This window comes from Pomacea canaliculata, linkage group LG11 (assembly GCF_003073045.1).
Source record: "Pomacea canaliculata isolate SZHN2017 linkage group LG11, ASM307304v1, whole genome shotgun sequence".
NCBI classification, from domain to species: Eukaryota; Metazoa; Mollusca; class Gastropoda; order Architaenioglossa; family Ampullariidae; genus Pomacea; species Pomacea canaliculata.
The window spans coordinates 21,805,570-21,828,695 of record NC_037600.1 but is presented as its reverse complement, the minus strand read 5'-3'; the positions used below and the strand labels follow the sequence as shown (position 1 = coordinate 21,828,695).

At 41.7% G+C, this 23,126-nt stretch overlaps 1 protein-coding gene across 1 annotated transcript in view; it reads right to left on the bottom strand.

Moving 5' to 3' along the window:
- The window catches only part of LOC112575187 (nuclear pore complex protein Nup214-like), a 52,906-nt gene extending 32,116 nt beyond the window's left edge, over positions 1–20,790 (bottom strand). Inside the window, exons 1-9 of the mRNA XM_025256852.1 lie at positions 20,636–20,790; positions 20,275–20,407; positions 9,855–10,078; positions 8,212–8,404; positions 7,693–7,821; positions 3,637–3,740; positions 2,976–3,070; positions 2,169–2,238; positions 1,257–1,383 (exon numbers count right to left, since the gene is read on the bottom strand). Of these exons, the coding sequence (XP_025112637.1) occupies positions 1,257–1,383; positions 2,169–2,238; positions 2,976–3,070; positions 3,637–3,740; positions 7,693–7,821; positions 8,212–8,404; positions 9,855–10,078; positions 20,275–20,407; positions 20,636–20,665 (1,105 nt within the window). The 5' untranslated portion in view covers positions 20,666–20,790. The remainder of the gene's footprint in view (positions 1–1,256; positions 1,384–2,168; positions 2,239–2,975; positions 3,071–3,636; positions 3,741–7,692; positions 7,822–8,211; positions 8,405–9,854; positions 10,079–20,274; positions 20,408–20,635) is intronic.
- Positions 20,791–23,126: the final 2,336 nt, after the last annotated feature.

The following is a 23,126-nucleotide window of genomic DNA, read 5'->3' as shown; positions in this document are numbered from 1 at the left end:
ACACTAATAGGGATTCCCCCCGAAACAGAGAATGTTGGTCGCATTTCTAAATTTGCATCGCCAGTGGAATCCACGGGACGTGCTTGCTTTACCGGAGGGTAGCTAATAGGGCCTGCGGGTTTTTTTAGGAAGTAAGTTTAGCGCTGGAGATAAAATCCACCCCTGGGTAGTACTGGGACCCATTTAAATGAGCCTAATTGTAGAATGTATTTGCATAATTTGTATGCTAAATAAACCTTTGTTGCATATCAAGTCAAATGTTATAGAGATTTTTGTTTGGGGAGAAGCAGGGATTGGAGACTGTGAGCTGTATGGTTAGATTTGTATGCAACTGACATGTGAATTATTGTACATAACGGCCCCCTGCAACACCTGCCCAGAAGCCAATGTTTGCATTTGATGTGAAAACACCATACCATTGTATTAGGATCATGTGAACACATTGGGGAATCCTATCACAATCAGCATGTCATCGGCTTATTCATTCTCCAGAAAAATTCACTTTACATCATAATAGTAATAATGTTACCTTTTCCTACCAACACAAGCAGGCTCAAGAAAGTTACAAGTTGCATCCTTCAAATCATAGCTATGTATAAATGATTTACACAAGACTTTATGTAGATATATGATACCAAAGTATAATTGATTTCTATAACATTGTACGGAAATGTGTAAACTATCTGTATTCATTCATTGTGATCCAGTGGGGATGCTGCATGCTTTCTGGTCAGGACATAAAACCCATCTCTTTCTGATATACCTAATGTAATTGATTTACTGTTACTTTCTCCACCTTCTCCTTTCTGATTTCTTTTTTCAAGTTCTTGGTGCATGTGTATTTGTATGATTGCTGATTGTGAAGCCCTTCTGTCATACAGCATCACTACCTCCTACCCTTTAAATTTTGTCAAGCACATTGAGCTAACCTCATGTGGGGAAACGTGCTATATAAATATTATTATTATTTACAGCTAATGACCTATCCAATGCAGTCATTCATTTGTTCTCTTTCTCTCAAGCACATTCACATACCCTTGCTGCTTTAATATGTGTGGCACTTACAGCACACATTAACACAACTTTTCTCTATGTGTGACTCTCTCTGGTGTAGGCCAGAATGGATTATGAAATGTCTCTCTGTGCATCTGTCAATGTTTGCTCGCACAGAAAAAAACTTGAAGATCAGGAAAAGTAAAATTACAGAGAAAACGGAATTATTGAAATGTGGCAGATTAGTAACCCTGACAACTCACCCAGCTGTAGAATTTGTTGAGAGGACAGGCAGACACACATGCCCAGGGGAAAGGAATCTGTCTGATTGTCTGTGACTGGTAGCTCAGCACGTGATGAATCTTCCAGTGTCCAGTGTTCCCAAGACAACTGCCATGATCAATGAGCACAATTCATACACTCTGCTTCCTTTATTACCAATACTATTTAACTTACTGATGACAATGAAATAACTCTTCTAATAACAAATTATAAAAACATCTGTCGTCTAGAAATATCATAAAAACAACATAAAAAATACTAAAAACTTAATTTTGACCACTTTGTAATCATTTTGGAAAGATCATAAAACAACATAGATTTAACATCCATAAGCCAATACATCATGACTAAAACTGATACACAAGACTTGGGAAAGTATTATTTAAAACTGCAAATAATTAACTAAATATTGTTAAAACTTCAAATTCATTAGTTAAGAACTGTAACTGGTTGGGGGAATAAGAGAAATGCTTACACACCACAATATATGGAAAACAATTATATCCACATAGTATAAAACAATATTTATCTATACACAGTATAAAATAGGAATAACAAAAAAAAATCCAAAAACTGAAAAACCTAAGCCTTATGCATAGCAATCAAAATCATAGGACTAAAAATAGAATGGCATTACAAGTGACCAAAGTGCTTTCTATTACTATCATTATCAAGGGCTAAAAATAGAATGAAGTTTTACTGCATTGACAAAATGGTTCTCTCTACTGTTCCCATAAAATTTTTTAACACAAGAAAAGTATTTCAGAAGCATTTTTTATATAATTTTGCATAAGTGCATAAATTTTTTTTCTTTCTCTTGATCAATGCAAAACCAGATTTCTTATCCAATCAAGGGTAACAGATGTAGGTTCTTTGTAAGATAATCTACATACCTTCTGGTCCAAGTGTCGAGCTACTATGGTAGTTTCTGTGGCATTGCTAGAAGACACCACAATCATTTCCCTACAACACAAAAGAGCAAAAAGTCCTTTAACATCTTTACTAATGGTAAAGAATTGCAGCAGAGCATGTGCAATTCATAGGGGAGGGATATTGCTATTTCATGCCGAGCCAGCAACTAAAGCTATATCACGGCGATGCAGCCAGCCCTGTAAACAGATGCCACAAGCAGAAAGAATGGCGTGAGTAAGACAAGAGGTGAACCCATGACAGCTAACCTTCACTGTATTAGTGACAGGCATTAAACCTTTCGCCACCGAACTGCCTTCTGTTTATGGACAAAACTTTCAGCTCCCACAGACTGGTCATTATTCTCTTCCCCTCCGCATATATGTCTGTGTGTGTGTGTGTGTGTACATATGCTTGTAAATATATACTGTGCATGCTGATTTAAAACAGTGTATAGCAACATTTAAAACTCCTTTAAAATACAAAATGAAAATAACTAACAAAGACTGGCCTAAAAAAAATATATATGAGTTTCAACAAGAAATTAAAAGTGAAAAAATGTACTACAGTACAGATTGTGTTTCATTTACTGTATGTACAAACTTTATGGCATGAATGGAGGGAGGAAAATTGGCCCTGGAAATAGTCGGATCGACAATTTCAAAATTTTCTCATTTCCTGGTCAAAATAAAAGGCGTTCGAGAACCGAGGTATCACTGTATCTAAAATAATTTCTTTTACTTTTATTGTAACATGAAAGAAAGTGATCAACAGTAAGATATTTTGCTAACCATTGAGCCAGGAAGGTGAAATAATATTTGGCTCTCCTTTCATCCCCACTGCCAAAGCAAATATCATCAAAGTTGATGCATGTTTGTCCATCTTTCTGTTTAAAAAAAGGTACAAGTGTATGCATAGTACAAACTGTTTTGCTGCCTAATAATAATGAGTGAAAAGAGGTCTTAAGACTGAGAAAATCTTGATGAGTTTTAAAACAAGCTGGATCCTTAATCATTGCATTAATTTCCAAGAAACAGGGCGAAAGGAAGGCATAAGTATATGTTTACCACAATGTTTATACATAAAAGGTAACTTGTAATAGAAACAATAAATAATAAACAAGTTTAATTGAAACATGCTTATGGCTCACAATACAAGGTTCAAGCACACTTCAGTCAACTGGGATATATTCATGACTAAGAAAACCAAAGCATGGAAACAGCAATGCAAACATAAGGTGAGGCAGCACATTAAGAAAAATGCCTTAACAGACAGATAAAAAATGTTGGGGATGGGGGAATGATCTCTGTAGTCTCAAATGCATTGCTGACACATATTAGGGGTTGGGGCAAGGATTCAAATAATTTAATCCAAATGATGCCATAACTTTTCACATCTTTTTTTATGGTATGTATCTGAAGTTATTTTACTGAAAATGGAAGTACCACTCACAGCTGATTCTGTAAGAATGACAACAGGCTGTGTGTCTGGACTGCTGCCCTGAGGCAGGTAAGCCACCATGAACGTATGTGTAGACACCCACACAACATCAATTGCTGAAACACAATTCCTCAACTTGCCACAAAATGTTTTTAAATTATGACATAACATACATAGCAATATTTAAGAACTTCTCTATGCAGATATGGGTAACACAAAATCAAATGTGACTAACATGTGAGAACATCTTATGCAGGTATGGGTTACACATAACCAACTTGTCTGTCTACCCACTAATTCACGATACAGGGTGGGCAACATAAAACCAGTACTTCTCTGCATGGACTGCAAACAGATGAACCAGTTTTATATGGCCGACTCTATGCTCTAAATTCTGTTTCTCATTATTATTTGCTCATGATACAAGCTAAATTTTTATTATAACGGCAAAAGGTCTTTTTTCATATTTTAATTTTATAATGGGTGGATTTCCAGATACTGACTGAATCATTGATGGGTTTCCATTAAAAAAAAAACTTTGCCAAATGTGAGTGACCACTTAGGAATGTATAAAAATATGTTTATCTCTTTCCCTACTTCAAGAAGCCATCACATGAAAATCAAGAAAAAAATCTATTACAGATCATTTAATTTTAAACACAGACACAGAGTTTGACAAGAGCCTCTTTATATATCATGAAAAAATTATTTCTTTCTACATTTCAGTGCTCACTGACCTCTGAGGCTAGCATTTTTTGTTTTTAACAAACAAAAATAGATCGAAGAAGATCATGATTTATATCAATATACCAAAACCCAATTATTTATATTATAAAATACACAAAATCCCTGCAGGCCAGAAAACCCCCTGTGGGGTATGCTTGCCTAGCGAGCATTGTAAGAATAGGGTCCCTGCCATCCAGCTAGGCATGTCATAAGAGGCGACTAAGGTGGACACCTCACCTAGAGGTAAAGTAGGTTGTGGTAGGGTTAACAACCCCACCATGTAAAAAAAAGCATGTTACCGAAACTAAAACCAGAGAATAAGTCACAGATGGCGAAGGTAATGAAGCACACCAGGCGACTAAACTTATGACAGACGACAGCCAAACCCACGAGGGAGCTGACAGTGGATTTACTCAAGCCGAGGCAAAAGTTGAGGGTGGGGTGCTGGAGCGTCCAGACCTTGCACCAGACTGGTAGTATGCTCCATCTAGTCAAGGAGTTTGACAACTACAACTTGGACATCCTGGGAGTCAGTGAGGTCAGATGGACCGGCACGGGAAAGAGGAGACTAGCATCAGGATATACCATCTTGTTCTCAGGAAGATCAGACGGTCAGCACTCTGAAGAAAAGAAAACTGAAAAGGCACTACTGGAATGGAAGCCTTATGGATCCAGGCTTTTGACAGCAAGATTCCATTCCAAGTACACCAAGCTGACAGTGCTAGCTTGCTATGCACCAACAGAAGACTCCGATGCAAAAGACAAGGATACTTTTTACGATCAGCTCCAGGGAGCCTCGGAGAGCATTCGAACCCACGATATGTTGCTCATCATCAGCGATCTCAATGCCAAGGTGGGAAGTGACAACACCTGCAGGGAGCATGTCATGGGCAAGCATGGAATTGGAACCATCAATGACAACGGAGAGAGACTGGCAGACTTTTGTGAAGAAAACAACCTACTGATTGGAGGCACACTCTTCCAACACAAAGACATCCACAAGGCAATGTGGACATCACCAGATGGAATCACAAAGAACCAGATAGACTATGTCATCATCAACCAAAGATGGAGGAGCTCACTTCAAGATGTCAGAGCCTACAGAGGAGCAGACGTTGGCAGTGACCACACTCTTGTGATAGCCGAAGTTCTCTGAAGCAGAGAGTGGACTCTGGCAAACTGAAAGATCCAGCCACCAAACGGGCCTTTGCTATGGAAGTAAAGAACAGGTTCCAGGCACTAGGAGGGGGGGGGAATTGGTGTTTTACGCCGTGTCAGCAGCTAAGGCTATATTACGGCAAGCAGCCAGCCCTGTAAACAGATGCCACGTGCAGAGAAAGATCAGAGTGCCCGAGACGAGAAATGAACTCTGGGCAGCCAACCTTCACTGTATTGGTGACAGGCGCTAACAGCGCTAACCGTTGCGCCACCGGACCGCTCCCGGGCACTAGGAGACCAAAAAGAGATGACCTTAGACGACTTCAATTGAGTCTTACAGGAAACAGGAGAGAAAATAATGGGCTTCCAATGGAAGAAGAAAGATCTGTGGATCAGAGAAGAGACATGGAAGAAGATAGATGAGAGAAAGTCAGCCAAACAAAAAATTAACAGCACTAGATCTTAATGTCTGAAGGAACAACACAGACAAAGATATACAAAACTAAACAAAGAGGTAAATTTGGGAATCAGGACAGCTCCCTGATGCGTGGAAGACAGGGTTCATCTTCAAGTTACCCAAGAAAAGAGATCTTGGAGACTGCAATAATTGGAAGGGTATAACACTTCTTTCCCTCACCAGCAAGGTCTTCAGCAAGATTGTTTTGTCAAGACTGACGGTAACCCTTGAGAAAGACCTCCGACCACAGCAAGCACGATTTCGCCCTGGGTGATCCTGCTCTGAACAAATCTTCATTCTGCGACAGATTCTGGAGCAGAGCAACAAGTGGAACACACAGCTGTACATCAATTTCATCGACCTGGAGAAGGTTTTTGACAGCATCCACCAACAGTCCTTATGGAAGATCTTGAGGCATTACGGAGTCGCTGCAAAACTTGTTCAGGTCGTTGCAATGCTGTACAGCGATTTCAAATCCCAGGTTGTCTGTGTTACAGAGCTCACAGACCCCTTCAACGTCAGGGGTGAAGGAGGGCTGCATTCTGTCGCCGTTCCTCTTAAATCCTGGCCATGCACTGGATCATGAAGACTTCCACCGACAGTGAGAGGAGAGGGATCAGATGCTATGACAGACTATGACAGCAACAACAGCGCTGGAAGACTTAGACTTTGCTGATGACATTGCCCTGCTGTCACAATGCCACCAAGCCATGCAGGAAAAAACAAATGCCTTCTCAGAAACAGCTGGAAACCTTGGCTTGAAGGTCAGTGCAAAGAAAACTAAAAGTGTGAGAGTGAACGCCAGAGTCCAAAACAGCATCAAACTAAATGGAGAAGAGATTGAGGAAGTTGACAGTTTCACCTATCTTGGGTCCAAAATGGCAAACACCGGGGATGCGGAGGTGGAGATTTGAGCCCGACTGGCGAAAGCCAGACAGGCCTTTGCCTCACTCAGGAGCACATGGAAGGCAAAAAACATCAGTCAGAAGATCAAGCTGAGAATCTTCAAGTCAACTGTGATCAGCACCCTCCTTTACGGATCACAATCATGGAAGATGATCAAAACCATTAGTGACAAGCTTGACGTCTTCCAAAACAGATGTCTCAGGCGCATACTTAACATCTTTTGGCCAAATACCATCACCAACGAAGAACTCCACCAATGGACTGAAACCAAGTCCATCACCACGCAGGTTCAACAAAGGCGTTGGCGATGGATTGGACATGTGCTCTGCCAGCAGACAGCAGACCTCTCCAGAGTCGCCCTACGATGGACTCCAGATGGCCGAAGAAAACGAGGCCACCCAAAGGAAACTCGGAGAAGAACAGAGGAAAGGAGATGAAAGGAAAGGGCTGGACATGGGGTCACCTGGAGCGGGTTTCAGCCGATCGACATCGGTGGCGGACTCTGGTTGAAGCCTAATGTGCAACCTGATGCACGAAGAGGAATAGACAGATAGGCCAGAACCGCAACTTTCAAGTACATTGACATCTGTATTTCAAGAAATAACCAGCTGTGTGTCGAGAAACAGCCAGTCTACAATAGAATTATGTACAGTTAAATATTGAGAAAAGCTATTACATGAACTGAACGAAACACCCAGTCTACAAGATGAATGTGTACACTGAAATATTGAGAAAGGCTATTACATGAGCTGCAAATATCCTAGTAAAATAAATGAGTGACTATGAGCATTAAGATGCATCCAAAAAGCAAAAGCTCAGACCATCGTGTGGCAAGGTCAAAATGCCAGGGGCAGACCACTGCTTCTCTTCCTTGAGGTCATGACTATATTGAACACAGCTGCCCTTAACCTTGCCCACCATCAGTTTCTTGCCCTTGGGACTCCAGCTCACTGTTAACACAAAGATCAACATCATTCGGATTGCTCACAACACACACTTGATCCCTTCTCTTGGGACTCTAGCTCACTTTCAACACAAACATCCACTGCCTATAGCTATCCTCACTGCTCACAACACTTCATCACTTTTCTCAGTTCACAGCTCCCTCCATGCCTCGTATGTCTACCTGCACATTGTCTTATCACATTTCTTGCTTCTGTAACTACAAATACAGTTTGTCACCATGGGTATAAAAATTCTTGTAATTATACATATAAATGATCTTGAAAATGTGTTACAAATAAATTGTCCTGCTGACCTGAACAACCAATGTCTCCACACACAAACATTAGCACATGCTTTTCCAAACACCACGTTTGCAATGATAAATTATAACTCACAACAGGTTGCATCAGATCCTGGTGGCAGAGTTGATACCACTTTTAGAGTGTCAGTTACATCTAGAATTGACATGCTGCCATTACTCAAGCACAATGCCAGTAAACTGCTAAGCCCAGGGTTCCAGGCCAAGTCCAGCAGTGACACATTGCCACTGGCAATTTGGTAGGTCAACAAAGGAGTAGGTGCACTAAGCTGAAAATGTGCAATTACACAATGATTTTTAAAAGAAAAATGTATTCAAATAATGGTGGTTAAGATGAAGGATCTACAGCACTAACAATCACTTATTTCATCAGCTGAGGTAGCAGATTCTAAAGGAGAAAAAAGTGAAGGTTATGTAACAAAGAATTCAGAACAAGAAGAATGTCAGAAGCTCAAGTATCCAGCACCTCCTTTAAAAAAAAAGAATTGGTAAATTATTTATTTATTTTAAGCATGACAGCACAGGCATCATAAATTTATATCCAGTAGATTCTTCTGAAAAAGTAGTAACTTTTTATAATAATAAGTGAGAATTTATATAATCCAATATCTCAGTCAAAGGCAAGCTCATTGTGCTGAACAAGATAACAAAATAGCCAAAATGATGTAGAACAAAGAACAATGTGAAGATTCGCTGTTTTCTGGCAGTAAAGGCTGATCGCTGTACACTGAACAGTAACAATCTATAGAATAAGAGTCAGTGACATCAGGAGAATACTGAGAATATATTAAGAAATCTGTTGAATATTAAGAAATGTTTTCATTTGAAACTGAAAGTAATCATCACTTCAGTTTATTCCATCAACTCAAGATCACTGCACGCTGGAGTGGAATCCAGCCATTAGATCCAAACATTTTGAACTTTAAAATAACGTTATATAAAATCCAGCTGTAAAGCAGAAGAGGGGAGAAAACAGCAGAAGCACATGTAAACATGAGGGTCAAACACCTTTATCCAAATCAAAGCACAACTTAGAAATCAAATTAAGAAGAGATGATCCTCTCAGCCTGTCAAGTGAAGGGATAAAACTCTCTGACATTCATCATGATGGTAGCACACACTGAGGTGGGAGGGGGGGAGAGGGGGATTGGTGTTTTACGCCTAGCCTGCAACTAAGACTATTTCACAGCAAGGCAGCCAGCCCTGTAAACAGATGACAAATGCTGAGAGAGAACAGCGTGCCCGAGATGAGAACTAGACTGCCAGCCCTCACTGCATTGGTGCCAGCCGCTAACTACTGTGCCACCGGACCACCGTTGGCACACATTGAATATTAACTACCATAATCATTATTTAACAATATAGATGCTTGACCACTATGTTCCATGTGTAAACAGTGCACACCAGATAACAAGTTACAGGACTGCAGATTTTTAGTTCTTAAATTACAAATAATAGTTCTACCTTGTGAATAGATTAGGAATTTCAAAAAACAGACTATACATCCATAAGCAATAACGGAAAATATTAAAGATTCATCATTATAAAACCAGAAAAATTATAAAAGACCAATGCCAAAGCTAGAATATTAAACATGTAATGTCCCTCTCATCTAATTGTTTCATAACTTGCATCTTTTGGATAACAATGATATAATAGGATCATTTCAAAAACTTTTCATTAAAATTGTTTTGACAGGCATTAAATACTGCCTTTTACCTGATCTGCAAACATGTGAATGTCAAAGATGAGGAGAGTGACAGTGCTCTCGTCATCCACAACCACTGACAACATTGCACCGTCGCTACTGACACCTAGGTGCACCACAAGGCCAGTAACTGTGAACTGCTTGAAAATGGGTGCATCAAGCATGGCAGTGTTACGCTCTTTTCCCAACCCAGAGTCAAGACCAGACAGCATGGCCATAAGTACAATCTTGATTTCTGCAGATGTAAACATTCAAACATGATAATGTTCACAGGCATAAGTGCTTCAGAAAACATGCACAATTTGTGTATAGAAACAGCACACGCATTCACATCATGCAGAATCTAAACTGTAAATGACAGAGCAAACCAAAAAAGTTAAACTTCTGAGCTACATTTTGTTTTAAAATGTTTTAAAAGTGCGATATTTTATCTATGATCGGGATGAGTTCCTTTGTAAAGAGTAACTCGCAAAATATGAGTACATAATTATGCTTAATTTTCAAGACTTAAGCCTTCAAAGATTGATATTTTCACCTGCCCATAGGAAAGCAGAAGAAAGTTACTCTCTTATATTGGAAATTTCTGCTGCTCATAGGTAGTATTTTTACCATGTGTATTATTGTTGACAAAAGATGAACATATTTCAAATGTGCATTTGTCAAAGATTAACTCTTGCAAATTTTCTGATAGATGGTTATTTTCAGCATTGCATTTTATTTTATGGTTACAACTGACTGCTGATAATGACTTTTTTACCACTAAAAACATAACAAAAATTTGACACATGACTAAAATGTAATGCAAAAACTTATTTCTTCTTTATTTAGCTGCATGCAAAATTTACTACTTACTGATACACACATTCCCATTTAAGCTCCTTATATCTTTGTCACTCAATTATTCTTTTTTAGCTGTTTAAGCACACCCATCAATGGTGCCCTAGCCCCACCAGTTGTTTTTAGCATTGGGCTGGATAAAAATAGGACTGATGATGTGTTTGTGACTGTGTCACGGTGTTGCTTGTGGACCAGAATGGGGCAGAAAGTGTCATGTTGTATATCTAGTGCTTGATCTTTGTTTAAGCTTTTTAGCAGCAATCACTTAGTTAACAGCTCGTGCTTTTGTATGGTTGGCACTGCTGTAGGAAGATAGACTAAAAGTCTAAGACTTGCTAGTACTGTATAAGTGACTGGATAACAATCTATTTTGAAATGTTTTGAGCAAATTCTTGAGTACAGTGTGGGTGTGTACATACAGATCTCTGAAAAAAGTTAATCCACTGGTGTTTGATTACCATTATCTTAAGGATTTCCTAAATGAGTACAAATTACATCTGAGTGTGCAACAGAACATTCAATAACAGCACACTGCGTCCTAGTCTGTTCTCTTTTACCCAAGGATTGCATTTTTTCCTCTTTGAATTTAGCTCATAAAGAAAATGCCATTTCTAGAAATACTAACCTCATGTCACTTCTTGTTTTCTCAATAAATCCAGGTGTGATTAAGAGAAAAACATAAATGTACCATTTCTTGTGCCTCTTTATCATGATATACTATTCGAATATGCTTTTGTGATGCTTTATGCTCTGTTCCCAGTGATTTTTGCTGAGTCCTCATGTTGTGCTTTAAAGTCAATGAAAAAAACTATACCATTGAAATCACACTATCTTTTTATTCTGCAAGCGAAATCGTTAGTTACAGTACTGGCTGCCAGTGTCTCAGTTCCCCCCTCCTCCCCATATGTTAATCAAAGAACATGAACCCATTACTTCTTTTCTATTAAAAAGTAGTGGACTGGAGGTGTTTTGAACTCTTTCTTTGAAAACAATAATGCAGGGGTGTCAAACACCCGGCCCGCGGGCCACATCCGGCCGGCAAGGAAATTTTACCTGGCCCGCGAAAGAATTTTAGTAAATCATTGTAATGGCCCGGCGACAAGATTTTTAGCACCTGTTAACTTCCCTGAATCGGTCCAAGATCAAAGGGTGACTAGGGGAACCCCACGTGTATGATGAGGCAGCTCAGCAAAAGACTAATAGAAACTCATCCTTTTCTGAATATGGGTGCTGGCGAGCGGAAGTCGTCTCGATGAGACGTTAAGTTGTGAGAAGCAAACTTGTGGAGATCAAGCTGGTGGGAGGATAGCTTCTCCAAGGACTAAGGACTTATATATATATATACTTTCTGGAATTATATGTGCGAACTGTGCATGATACGTGTCAACTGTGAATTATACACGTGGACTGTGGATGATAAGTGCCAACTGTGGAATACTGACTGTCCAGTTCCTGCGTCGTCAAGAGGGAATGACTGTCGCCAAAGAGATAAGTATCCGAGTATAAATAGCAAGCCACGGTGTTGAAATAGTTGCTGCTTGTGTATTGATGATTTGTGTCTTTTTTGCCTAATTATATCTTCTTTTACATACATATACTGATTCAATAACATCACATGTCATAGCAAATAGCACTGAGCAAAGCACGTGATTGTTTAATTAGAATTAATTGAAAGCTGTGTGTAGTGTGCGAACTTAACGCTAGTCGTATGTACTGGTGCGCCATCTGTCGGGGAACAAAGGCAGATGATCAGAGCTAAGCACGTGTTGTGACTTTTCTAAAGACTTTTACTTAATGTTAATTTACTTAATAAAGATCGAGAACATTACACTGTGTAGTGAAGGGATTTTTGTAATTTCAATACCAATCAAATTTCAAATTAAAGCTAGCCATTAAAATGGAGAATTCAATACCAATCAAATTTCAAATTAAAGCTAGCTGTTAAAATGAGAAAAGTTGATTTTGAAAACAGTCTTCCAAAGCCAATGGGAGGCTGACTACATGTTTACTAATATCAGCGGTAAACCAGTGTGTCTACTTAGTGGAGATACAATAGCTGTGACCACAGAATACAATATGAGACGGCATTACGAGACTAAACATCAGGACAAGTTCAAAAGCCTGAATGCAGAACAGAAGCTAAAGAAAGTGGAAGAACTTAAGAGGAATCTGAGATCACAGCAGACATTGTTCACTATAGCAACATCACAAAGTGAAGCTGCTGTGAGAGCAAGGTTTATTGTGGCAGAAGAGATCGCTAAATCAGCCCGGCCATTCAGTGAGGGAGAGTTTGTGAAGAGTTGCATGATGAAAGTGTGTGAAGTCTTGTGTCCAAACAAAAAGCAAATGTTTGCAAATGTAAGCCTCAGCAGAAACACGGTTGCTAATAGGATTTGTCAGATAGTCACTGATGTGAAAACACAGCTGATCGAAAACAGCAAAGACTTCGCTGCATACATTTACTCTCTTGCAGTGAAAGCACTGACACGACGGACACCGCACAACTCGCCATCTTCATCCGTGGAGTCGACTCCAGTTTAAATATCACAGAAGAAATATTAGACATGAAGTCCATGCATGGGACGACAGGAAAGGACATTTTTGAACACGTATGTCAAAGTATCACTGACATGAACCTGCCCTGGGACAAACTTGTTGCACTTACAACAGATGGAGCGCCGGCGATGTGCGGCCCAAAGAGTGGACTAGTTGCAAGGATGCGGTCACATATCCAAGAAAATTGTAGTGGGCAGTTGATAGCATATCACTGCATAATACACCAAGAATATTTGTGTGCTAAAGTCCTCAACATGGAGCATGTAATGAGCACTGTAACACAAACCGTCGACTTCATCAGAGCCAAAGGGTTCAATCCCCGCCTGTTTCAGTCCTTTGTGCAGGAAACAGATTCACAGTGGGGCGACAGGCCGTATCACACAGACGTGAGGTGGACAAGTCGGGGCAAAGTTCTCACTCGAGTTTTTCAGCTGATTGAGGAAATCTGTCAGCTCATGGACAGCAGAGGAATAGACTCATAGTCTTGCAGGATGAAAAGTGGAAATGTGAGTTGGCATTTCTGTGTGACATAACCACTCATCTCAACGCCTTCAACCTGCAGCTCCAGGGATGGGGCCACTTGATAACAGACCTCCACCACCAATTGGTGCAACTTACCTTGTAGTGGTGTGGTGGCTTGTGTGCCTCGTCGACCCACAGAGCTATGTCGGCGGGAGCCTTGTGCTCCTGGCAGGTCCAACCAAGCCGAACAGGTCTGTCAGGGTAGAGGCCAGACTAAAGTGTTGCACCCGGCCAGAGGATGGTCGTTAGCCTTGGACGGCAAGTCTCTCTACGAGAAAGACACTCGGAAAAGAAAACTGACGCCGAAGACGGATGTGCTGGGCCATCGTGCGCTTAACGGCAGCACAACGCACTGACACTCGCATGGAATGGACAACGCTCACTCTAAACGATATGGTGCTTTGCCTGTGAGGTCCCGCCAGGCGGGCGAAGTGCCGGGCCCTGCGCCTCAACAGGGCCCACCCCATGATACTGGTGGTCACCACGCCCCGATGCGAGGAGCCAGGCTTCGGAGGCGGAGGGAAATGGCTACTGGCCGAAAAGGAACAACAACCACAGAAGAGACCCTGAGGCCTCTCAACATCCTACAGTGGAACGCCGAGGGCGTTTACAACAAAAAATTAGCTCTCACCGAAAGACTACATGCTGAAAAATAGATGTGGCCTGTATTCAAGAACACACCTGAACCCCAACCACAGATTTACCATCAGAGGTTACCAAACTTCAGGATGGACAGAGAAGGAAGACACAAGGAGGTGTGCTGATTCTTGTAAAGAATAACATCCCAGCAAGAGATTTCAAGTGGACACGAATCAGCAAGCTGAAATAAATGGAGTCAAGATTACAGTAGACAGCACTGTGCTCACTATCTTCAACCTGTACTGCCCACCGACAAAGAACTTTCCCTGCAGACTCTTGATATCCCTGCTGAAAACTGCTTGGCTGTCGGCGACTTCAACAGCCACTCAACCTGCTGGGGCTACGACGAGACGGATAATAGAGGAGAGGAAGTGGAGGACTGGCAGATCGATAGCAAGATGATCCTGTTGAACGATCCAGAAGACCCACCGACTTTCTTCTCGCGCCGATGGGTCTCCTCAACGACCCCTGACCTTGCTTTCGCCACTGACGACCTCTCCAAGAAAACAACCAGAGGGGTACAGAACCAGTTAGGCGGCAGCGACCACAGACCAGTCAAACTGGCCATCAACTTGCAGTACAGGCCCCAAGATTCAAAGACATTTCCCAGGTGGAATTACAAGAAAGCCAACTGGGATACTTTCGTCTCATTGTCAGACCAGTACACCAAAGGAATACGTGTGGCGGACCAGAACATCAACCGTGCCATCGATGCATTCAACAAGGCGATCTTAAAAGCTGCCTCAGAAGCAATACCAAGAGGCGCACGAAAGAACTATAGGCCATACTGGACAGAAGAACTCCAAGAACTAGAAGATGAAGTCTCCAAGATCAGGGAAAAGGTTGAGAATGACCCCACCATAGAAAACAACATAGCACTGAAAGAATCAAGCGCCAAATACAGAAAAGCCTGCAACGAAGCTGCAAGAATGAGATGGAGAGAAAAGACAGAGGAACTAAATCTAGACAGAGAAGGAAACAAGTTATGGAAGCTGGCAAGGGCAATGAATGATGAAGATACTAGAAGTGCACCGATCGTCATACAACAAGCACAAGATATGCTAACAGGTAGAAAAGCAGCAAACGCTTTCATTGACAGCTATGAAGAGGTCAGTAACATCACAGTACCAGAAGAAAAGAAACAGCAAATTCATGAAGAAAGAAGAGAATTCAGCCAGCGAAAACACCAGGAAGACTACATGAACAAACCATTCAACATGAGAGAGTTTGAAGAAGCAGTCAAGACCCTAAGTCAGAAGAAATCCCCTGGACCAGATAAGGTCACCAATGAAATGCTGCAACACCTGGGCCCACGAGCCAAGACAAAACTCCTCGACCTCTTCAACAACAGCTGGAACAGCGGCCATGTACCACAAATCTGGCGAGAGGCAGACATGGTGCCCGTCCACAAGAAAGGCAAAGACCGAGCGAAGGTGGACAGTTACAGACCCATAAGCCTCACCAGTTGCGTGGGCAAGTTAATGGAGCGCCTCATCAACACCAGATTATCATGGCACTTGGAAAAGAACAACATCCTTACACCAGAACAAGCAGGCTTCAGACAACATCGCTCAACTGAAGACCAGGTTGCATATATCGCCCAGAAGATCGAAGATGGTTACCAGGACAAGAAGCACACGTTGACGGTGTGGATAGACATGGAAAAGGCCTTCGACAAGGTCTGGAAAGATGGACTGAGGTTGAAACTCCAGAAGTGTGGCGTAACCGGCTGTATGTACCAGTGGATCTCTCAATACCTGAAAAATAGAAAGGCCAGAGTCCACGTTGGTGGAACATACAGCCGAAAGAAGACGCTGAGAGAAGGAGTTCCTCAAGGGGGAGTACTCAGTCCTACCCTGTTCCTTGTCTTCATAAACGACATCATCAAGGACCTCCCCCGAAATGTCCAAGGAGCCATCTATGCAGATGACCTGGTCCTTTGGTGCACAGAAGAACACCTGACAACTGCCAACTACCGACTCCAAGAGGCGCTTAATGTCCTGCAGGACTGGACGAAAAGGTGGCTTGTCAAAGTCAACCCCAAAAAGACCACCTACACTATCTTTAGTCTGTCCACTAGGGAACAGAAGGCCACTCTGAAGTTCGATGGACAGATTCTCCCACTGGAGGACAACCCTACCTACCTTGGGGTAACCTTCGATAAGAGACTTACATGGAAGCCTCAGACCAAGAAGGTCGAAGCCAGAGCCAAGGTGCGACTTGCAATTATGAAGAAGTTGGCTGGCACGAACTGGGGCGCGGATGACAGAATCCTCAAGAAGTTGTACACCGGAAGGGTCAGACCAGTCCTAGAGTATGGCATGACAGCATGGGGCACAGCAGCAAAATCCAACTTTGAGAAGGTCAGCAAGGTTCAGAACCAAGCAGCCAGACTCATCACTGGAGCCATGAGGTCTACGCCCATACAAGAACTGGAGACAATCACCGGGTTGGAATCACTTGAGGACCGACGTGACACAAAGATGCTCGTCCAAGCCGCCAAGTTCAAGAGACTTCCAAATCACCCCATGAGAAACAGACTGGCTCAGCCGACGAAGGGAAGGTTGAAAAGGGGAAGTTTCATCCACCAGGCTAGGATCCTTGAACGAAAACACCGAGACATCTTGGAACACGACCTCAGAGAGATCCCCCTGTGCTGGACAAACCCAGCATGGAATGAAACTGCTTTCCCCCTGATTCACTGCAGCATCCCTGGTGTCAGCAAGAAAGACTCCCTAGACGCTGTGAAGAAGTCCTGTACTATGGAGTATATCCACAACAACTTCCCACAAGATCAATGGACTCACGTGTTCACTGACGGGTCAGCCGAACAAGCTGTGAAAAATGGTGGCGCCGGAATTTACATCAGGTACCCAGGAGGAAGAGAAGACCGTCTTTCTCTCGCAACCGGCCTCTACTCCACCAACTTCAAGGCTGAAGCAGTTGCCATTCAGACCGGTGCCACCCACGTTGAAAACAGTCCAGACACCTCCAACAACGTCGTCTTCTTTACGGACGCACTGTCTGTCCTGCAGGCCTTACAGACTGCCAGAGACAAGAAACTGAACGACCTGTCCACTGCTCTCTCCTCCTTATGCGGAGACTGCACAGTCGTCTTACAGTGGATTCCCTCCCACTGTGGGATTTTTGGCAACGAAGCCGCAGACACTCTTGCCAAGGAAGGATCCAAAAAAGAGCAGCAAGACAGGTCCACCACCTACAGCGAAGTCAAATCCATCATAAAGGCCAAACAGCACAACAAGTGGCTGCAGCAGCACCACGTTTCAACCGAAACGACCCGTACTACCTGCTTACAAGAGCTGAGCAGGTCATTATTTTCAGGCTGAGGACAGGCCACAACCGTCTCAATTACCATCTTTACACCAAGCTCCGAATCGGCCAGACAGACCAGTGCCCGTGCCAGACAGGCAGTCAGACAACAGCACATCTACTGCAAGAATGTCCTATGCACGAAGAACTCAGGCACCGCATTTGGACTGATGAGACGCCAGTATTGAGGAAGCTACACGGCAGCCTGGAGGACCTGCGGCGCACAGCATCATTTGTGCAGGAGGCAGGCGTGTCCATTTGAGTGAACGACGAAGAAGAAGAAGAATAACAGACCTGCATGATGCAGTGAAGGCATTTCAAGTGAAGTTGTTCTTGTGGGAAACACAAATGAACCAATGCAATTTGTTTCACTTTCCTTGCTGCAAAATAGTGATGGACGAAGTCAGCGCCAAGGTGTTCCCAAATGCACATTTTGCTGACAAGCTGAACTCACTTCGTGCTGAGTTTAAACACCGTTTCAGTAACTTTGAGGTGCAGAAAAACAATTTCCAACTATTTCACAACCCATTTGCCATTGACATGGACACTGCACCTGTGCATTTGCAGATAGAGCTCAAAGAACTGCAGTGTAATGAGTGACTGAAGGCAAAGTACGACTCTGTGGGGCCTGCAAACTTCACTCATTCCCTCCCACAAACGATGCCCCAGCTTCGTCTACATGCGGCTCGAATCTTGAGCGTGTTTGGCAGCACATATCTGTGTGAGCAACTTTTCTCTGTGATGAAGATCAAGAAAACATCACACAGGAGTCGTCTTACTAATGTACACTTGCAGTCCATCCTGAGAATCTCCACAACACAGAAACTCCAAACATAAACGAACTTGTTACCAAGAAAAAGATGTCTAATGTCTACTTCTGACAAAATAAATTAAGAAGAAAAACTGCTAAGCCTTGGTTTGTTATTACTTTGATTTTGTTTTAATGTATGATTTTGTTTACACAAAATTAATAACAAAAAGTTTAGTTTTCTACTGTTCAATAAAAAGTTATCGGACTTAAATAATAACCTACGGCCCGCCACCTTGTGTACGATGTGAGATTTGGTCCCCTGGGTAATTGAGCTTGACACCCCTGCAATAATGGAAAGGTGATATATGTTCTCTTTAGTTCTTCTTATATAGTAGCAGTAGTAGTAGGGATTGGCAATCAATTGCCTAAGCTTTGCAGCCTTTTCATCTCCTGAATTTTAAGTAATGTTAGTTTGTGGTGATAAGAAAAATACATGCATAATGATATCACGATATCTGTGAAATATCTCTTTAACATTTGAACGAGGTCTTCTCTGATTCTCCTTTCCTTCAGAGCGTGGAGATACTTAAGTCTATAGAATATGACATCATTACATTCTACAAGTAATTTAGTAGGACATCTTTATACTCTTTCCATTAATACTGATTGCCTCTTTAAGACACCAAATCACATTAGCATATGCAAATGTGTGTGCACAAGTGCTTTATTCAATTTTAAAAATGTCTCTCTATCCAAATAAAGTCCCCTTAATAATATAAGTCATTGTGAACCACTCTGAACAAGTTAATTAAAAGACAACACAGAATCAAAATTTACCCTTATCATCACAAGCTTTTTTAGCTGCGCCTCATCACTCATTTTAAATGTGCCTCTTGAGATTATTTTTACCTACATGCATAAATCCACACTTTGATATATTGCAATATAATTTTCATCACTCACATCATCTTTGCACTTTGTCAAAGTCATTTTAAGTCACTATGCTGTTAATGTTTTATTATATGTGTTTGTATTATCTGCAAGCAGCTCGTAAGTATTAAACGTGTCTGATAAATCATTGATATACACGGTGAACAAACTGGAGCTAAAATACTTCCTTGAGGAATTCACTCATAATTTTGGATTTATCTAATTTTACAGATTCGAACTTAATGCAAATTCCAATTCATTTAAGCGAATTTCATTAAATTCCATAGGCAGCTAATGATTTCTACTCTTTCAACACTATTACTCTTGCTGTCCTCTAATCATCTGGTAAGTTCCCTAATTCCAATGAGTTATTAAACAATGGCGAATAATGACAGCTTGACACTCAATTTCTTTAGAATCCTTGAGATTTGTTAGTCTCTCAATTTTGAATGAAGCTGTTACTCTTACATCTATCAAGAAATCCCGCTTGAATAAATGCCTTCCTTGCCTCGCTTACTTTTTTTGCTTTCCATTATAGCAACAAAACATTGCAGCCCTATGCACTCCGGCTGAAAAGCTGTGGTTCTTACAATGTACGTAATACTTAGACCGGGGCTTCTGCTTACGCAAAAAATTGCATCAAAAGTTCTGAGGACCCCTTCAATTTTCGTCAATGGGGTCCCATTCAAATTCGGGCGAAGAACAGGGACCCCTTAAAAATCTGAAAGAAGGGGTCCCTGGGACCCCAAAGAATTTAGCCTTAGCAGAAGCCCTGAACTTAGACGGACAGTGATCAATGATGTAGCTTCGGCATAGTAGACAGCAAAAACGTCTTTCTAGATAAAATCTGGCAAAAAATGACGAACCATTATGAGAAGCTGCAAATATAACTCCAAATTTCGACGATGTGGCAAGTTTCTGCACTCTCTTTGAGGACTGGGATTCAGATTCTTCAGCTGAAAATAAGCGGAACTTGCACAACTGTCGGAATTCGAAGTCCTGAAAAATAAAAATAAATACTTCCAATGTTGACTGTATTATGAAGATGACTTCACTCTACAAACACATATTTTCTAAATTGCAGCCAGTAAAACCACTAACTTGATCTGTCGTCTTCAAAGATAAAACATCGTGTTACTGTTAATCAACATGTTTGAAGCACACCTAAGGGATAGTTAAATTTAATACATTTCCAGATCAAAAATCCAGAATATAACTTCATTACACCTTAACGTCTCTCTCAGGCGGTCCTTCCATCACTTTGGGTAGAACCTTAGCTTTCTCGGAAAACTTTGAGACCAATTTTCGCTTTCCGCGGCAATAATAGATTGTAGCGGATATGACGACAAAACAAAAATGCAGATTTTGATTTTACGAGAATTGATTATTTTGAGAATAAGCTCCATTTAGAGGCAAGTTATCAACGGCGCTGAACTCCAGTCACAAACACGCGTCCATGAAGTCACCAGCACTAATTTTATCCGATGCATAAAAAGTAAAATATCCAAACAATTCGGTTTACTAGAACGTTGAAAGAATGGGGATGACAAGGCGTGTTGCTCTAACAAAAGTTGTATTTGTAACAGGGTAAGAATTGGGCCCTTCCCACAATCCTTCCACAACAACACAAAAGACAACGCTCTCGTGGGTTCTAGATTATATTTCTGATGCCAGTCGATGCTGCTGGCTCTGGCGAACCTCGATCCAACACACTTTCTGACCTCACATCAACTGCACCCCACATCTCTGCTCTGTCTCCTTATATTTGTAACCAAGTGGTGCGTGGTGAGGGGAGTCGAACAGTGACCACAACAGTCCAGCACTCAGGAAGGCAGGAACCTGTCAGCAGTTGCACAACTCTCTAATGCAGGCTAGAACAACAGTCACTTGTCTTGCGCTTTCACTTCGTAGTTTTCTCCCCTCTCCTTGCGTCTCACCTCTGCCATTATATACCTCGCAGGTGGGTCACTTTTCGCGGTCTTATGCATCAGCGTTATTTTCGCGGTCTTATGCATCCCTCATGCATCAGCAGATCTATTTTCGCGGTCTTTCACAATCGTACCTTTACTTTACTGGCATGCATCAGCATTTTCTGCCTAACAAGCGCTGGACTACCGGCCCTCTATCGGCGACCACCCACCATCGCCACCCCCTCGCCCACACACTACCATATATTAATGGAATAATGTTTTTATCTGCTCCGAAGATTGGAGTTGAGGTCCCATGCCAAAGTCATAATGTAGCCAGACTGACTGACCCTCGCTAAAGGCAGGGATGGGGAGTAGCTGTAGCCTAGCTACAGCTACTGTAGCCGGCTACAAATTTTGTAGCTTGTAGCTTAGCCGGCTACAAATTAAAAAAAAGTAGCTTTTAGCCGTAGCTACATTTTAGAAAGTAGCTGTAGCTTGGCTACAGGTTGGCTACTTTCACGACTGTAGCACTCTAGTAGTGTACAAAGTATAATGTCTTTGGGTTGTAGATTTGCATCTATATTCCAGAATGTTCAGCACGGCAGCGATGTAAAAGATAGAATGTCTTTGTGCGAGGGAGGAAATGATGTTCAACAATGTAGCAATGTTCACAGTAAAATGTCTTGTGCGAGGGAGGAAATGATGTTCAACAATGTAGCAATGTTCACAGTAAAATGTCTTGTGCGAGGGAGGAAATGATGTTCAACAATGTAGCAATGTTCAAAGTAAAAATGTCTTGTCTTTGCGCGAGGGAGGAAATGATGTTCAACAATGTAGCGATGTTCAAAAATGTCTTTATTGCGACGAAATAGAATGTCTGTGCTAGAATGTTCGAGGGGAGGGAGAATAAATAACAGGACTGACAGTGGTGTGGGACCTCTTTGTGAATTGGAGAGAGAGAGAAGTTAGGCCAGCTGCTGAGAAAAAGATACTGAATTAAAGAAAACTTCAGTGTGGAATTCCATCTCTGTGATATTTCTGGTACGACAGCCATTTGACGTATTGGTTACACGACCATTCGTCGACAGCGTGTCAGCAAGACGACGACAGACGTACACTGCTCTCACTGCTCGGTGTGTTGACACACTCAGTAACCGGAAGTACCGGGAGCGATTTGAAAAACGAAGATGGACGTACCCATCAATTTCCAGCCTTATTTGAAATTTTTTACTTTTTGCGAAGCCACAAAATGTGGCTATAGTTTCAAATGCAAGAATGGGTGCACGAAAAAGTACTCAACGAACAAGACGTCGGCGTTTAATTTGAGAACGCACTTGCAGGTAAGTTCGTTGAGATTTTCATCGATGTTCATTCTTCATGTTCTTGCTTGTCTGCTTTTGGAATAGAGGAGTGTACATGTTGTAAAGATTGTGGAAAGGTAAGGGGTTGCATCAACGTGATTACCGCAGGGGCGACGACTGATCAAACTGCTGTCTTTACCGTTTCTGTACTATCTATTTAGTCTTTGTCATAAAGTGTGTGTGTGTTTTTTTTTTGGTTTGTTTGTATGAAAAGAGCATGGAGGACGTTTGAACAGTATGGTGGCTTGAAGGATTTTATATTTAATGCTAGTAATTTAATATGACAATTAGCTTGGTAGAAACTTGCTGTGATTGTGAATGGACTTCTAAAATTTTGTTTCATTTTCATGTGTTTATTTTAGAGGAAACATCCACTGCTTGCCAGGCAGTTGACTCAAGACTTGGAAACGTCACGAAAGCGGAAAGGGGAAGACGACGACCAACCCT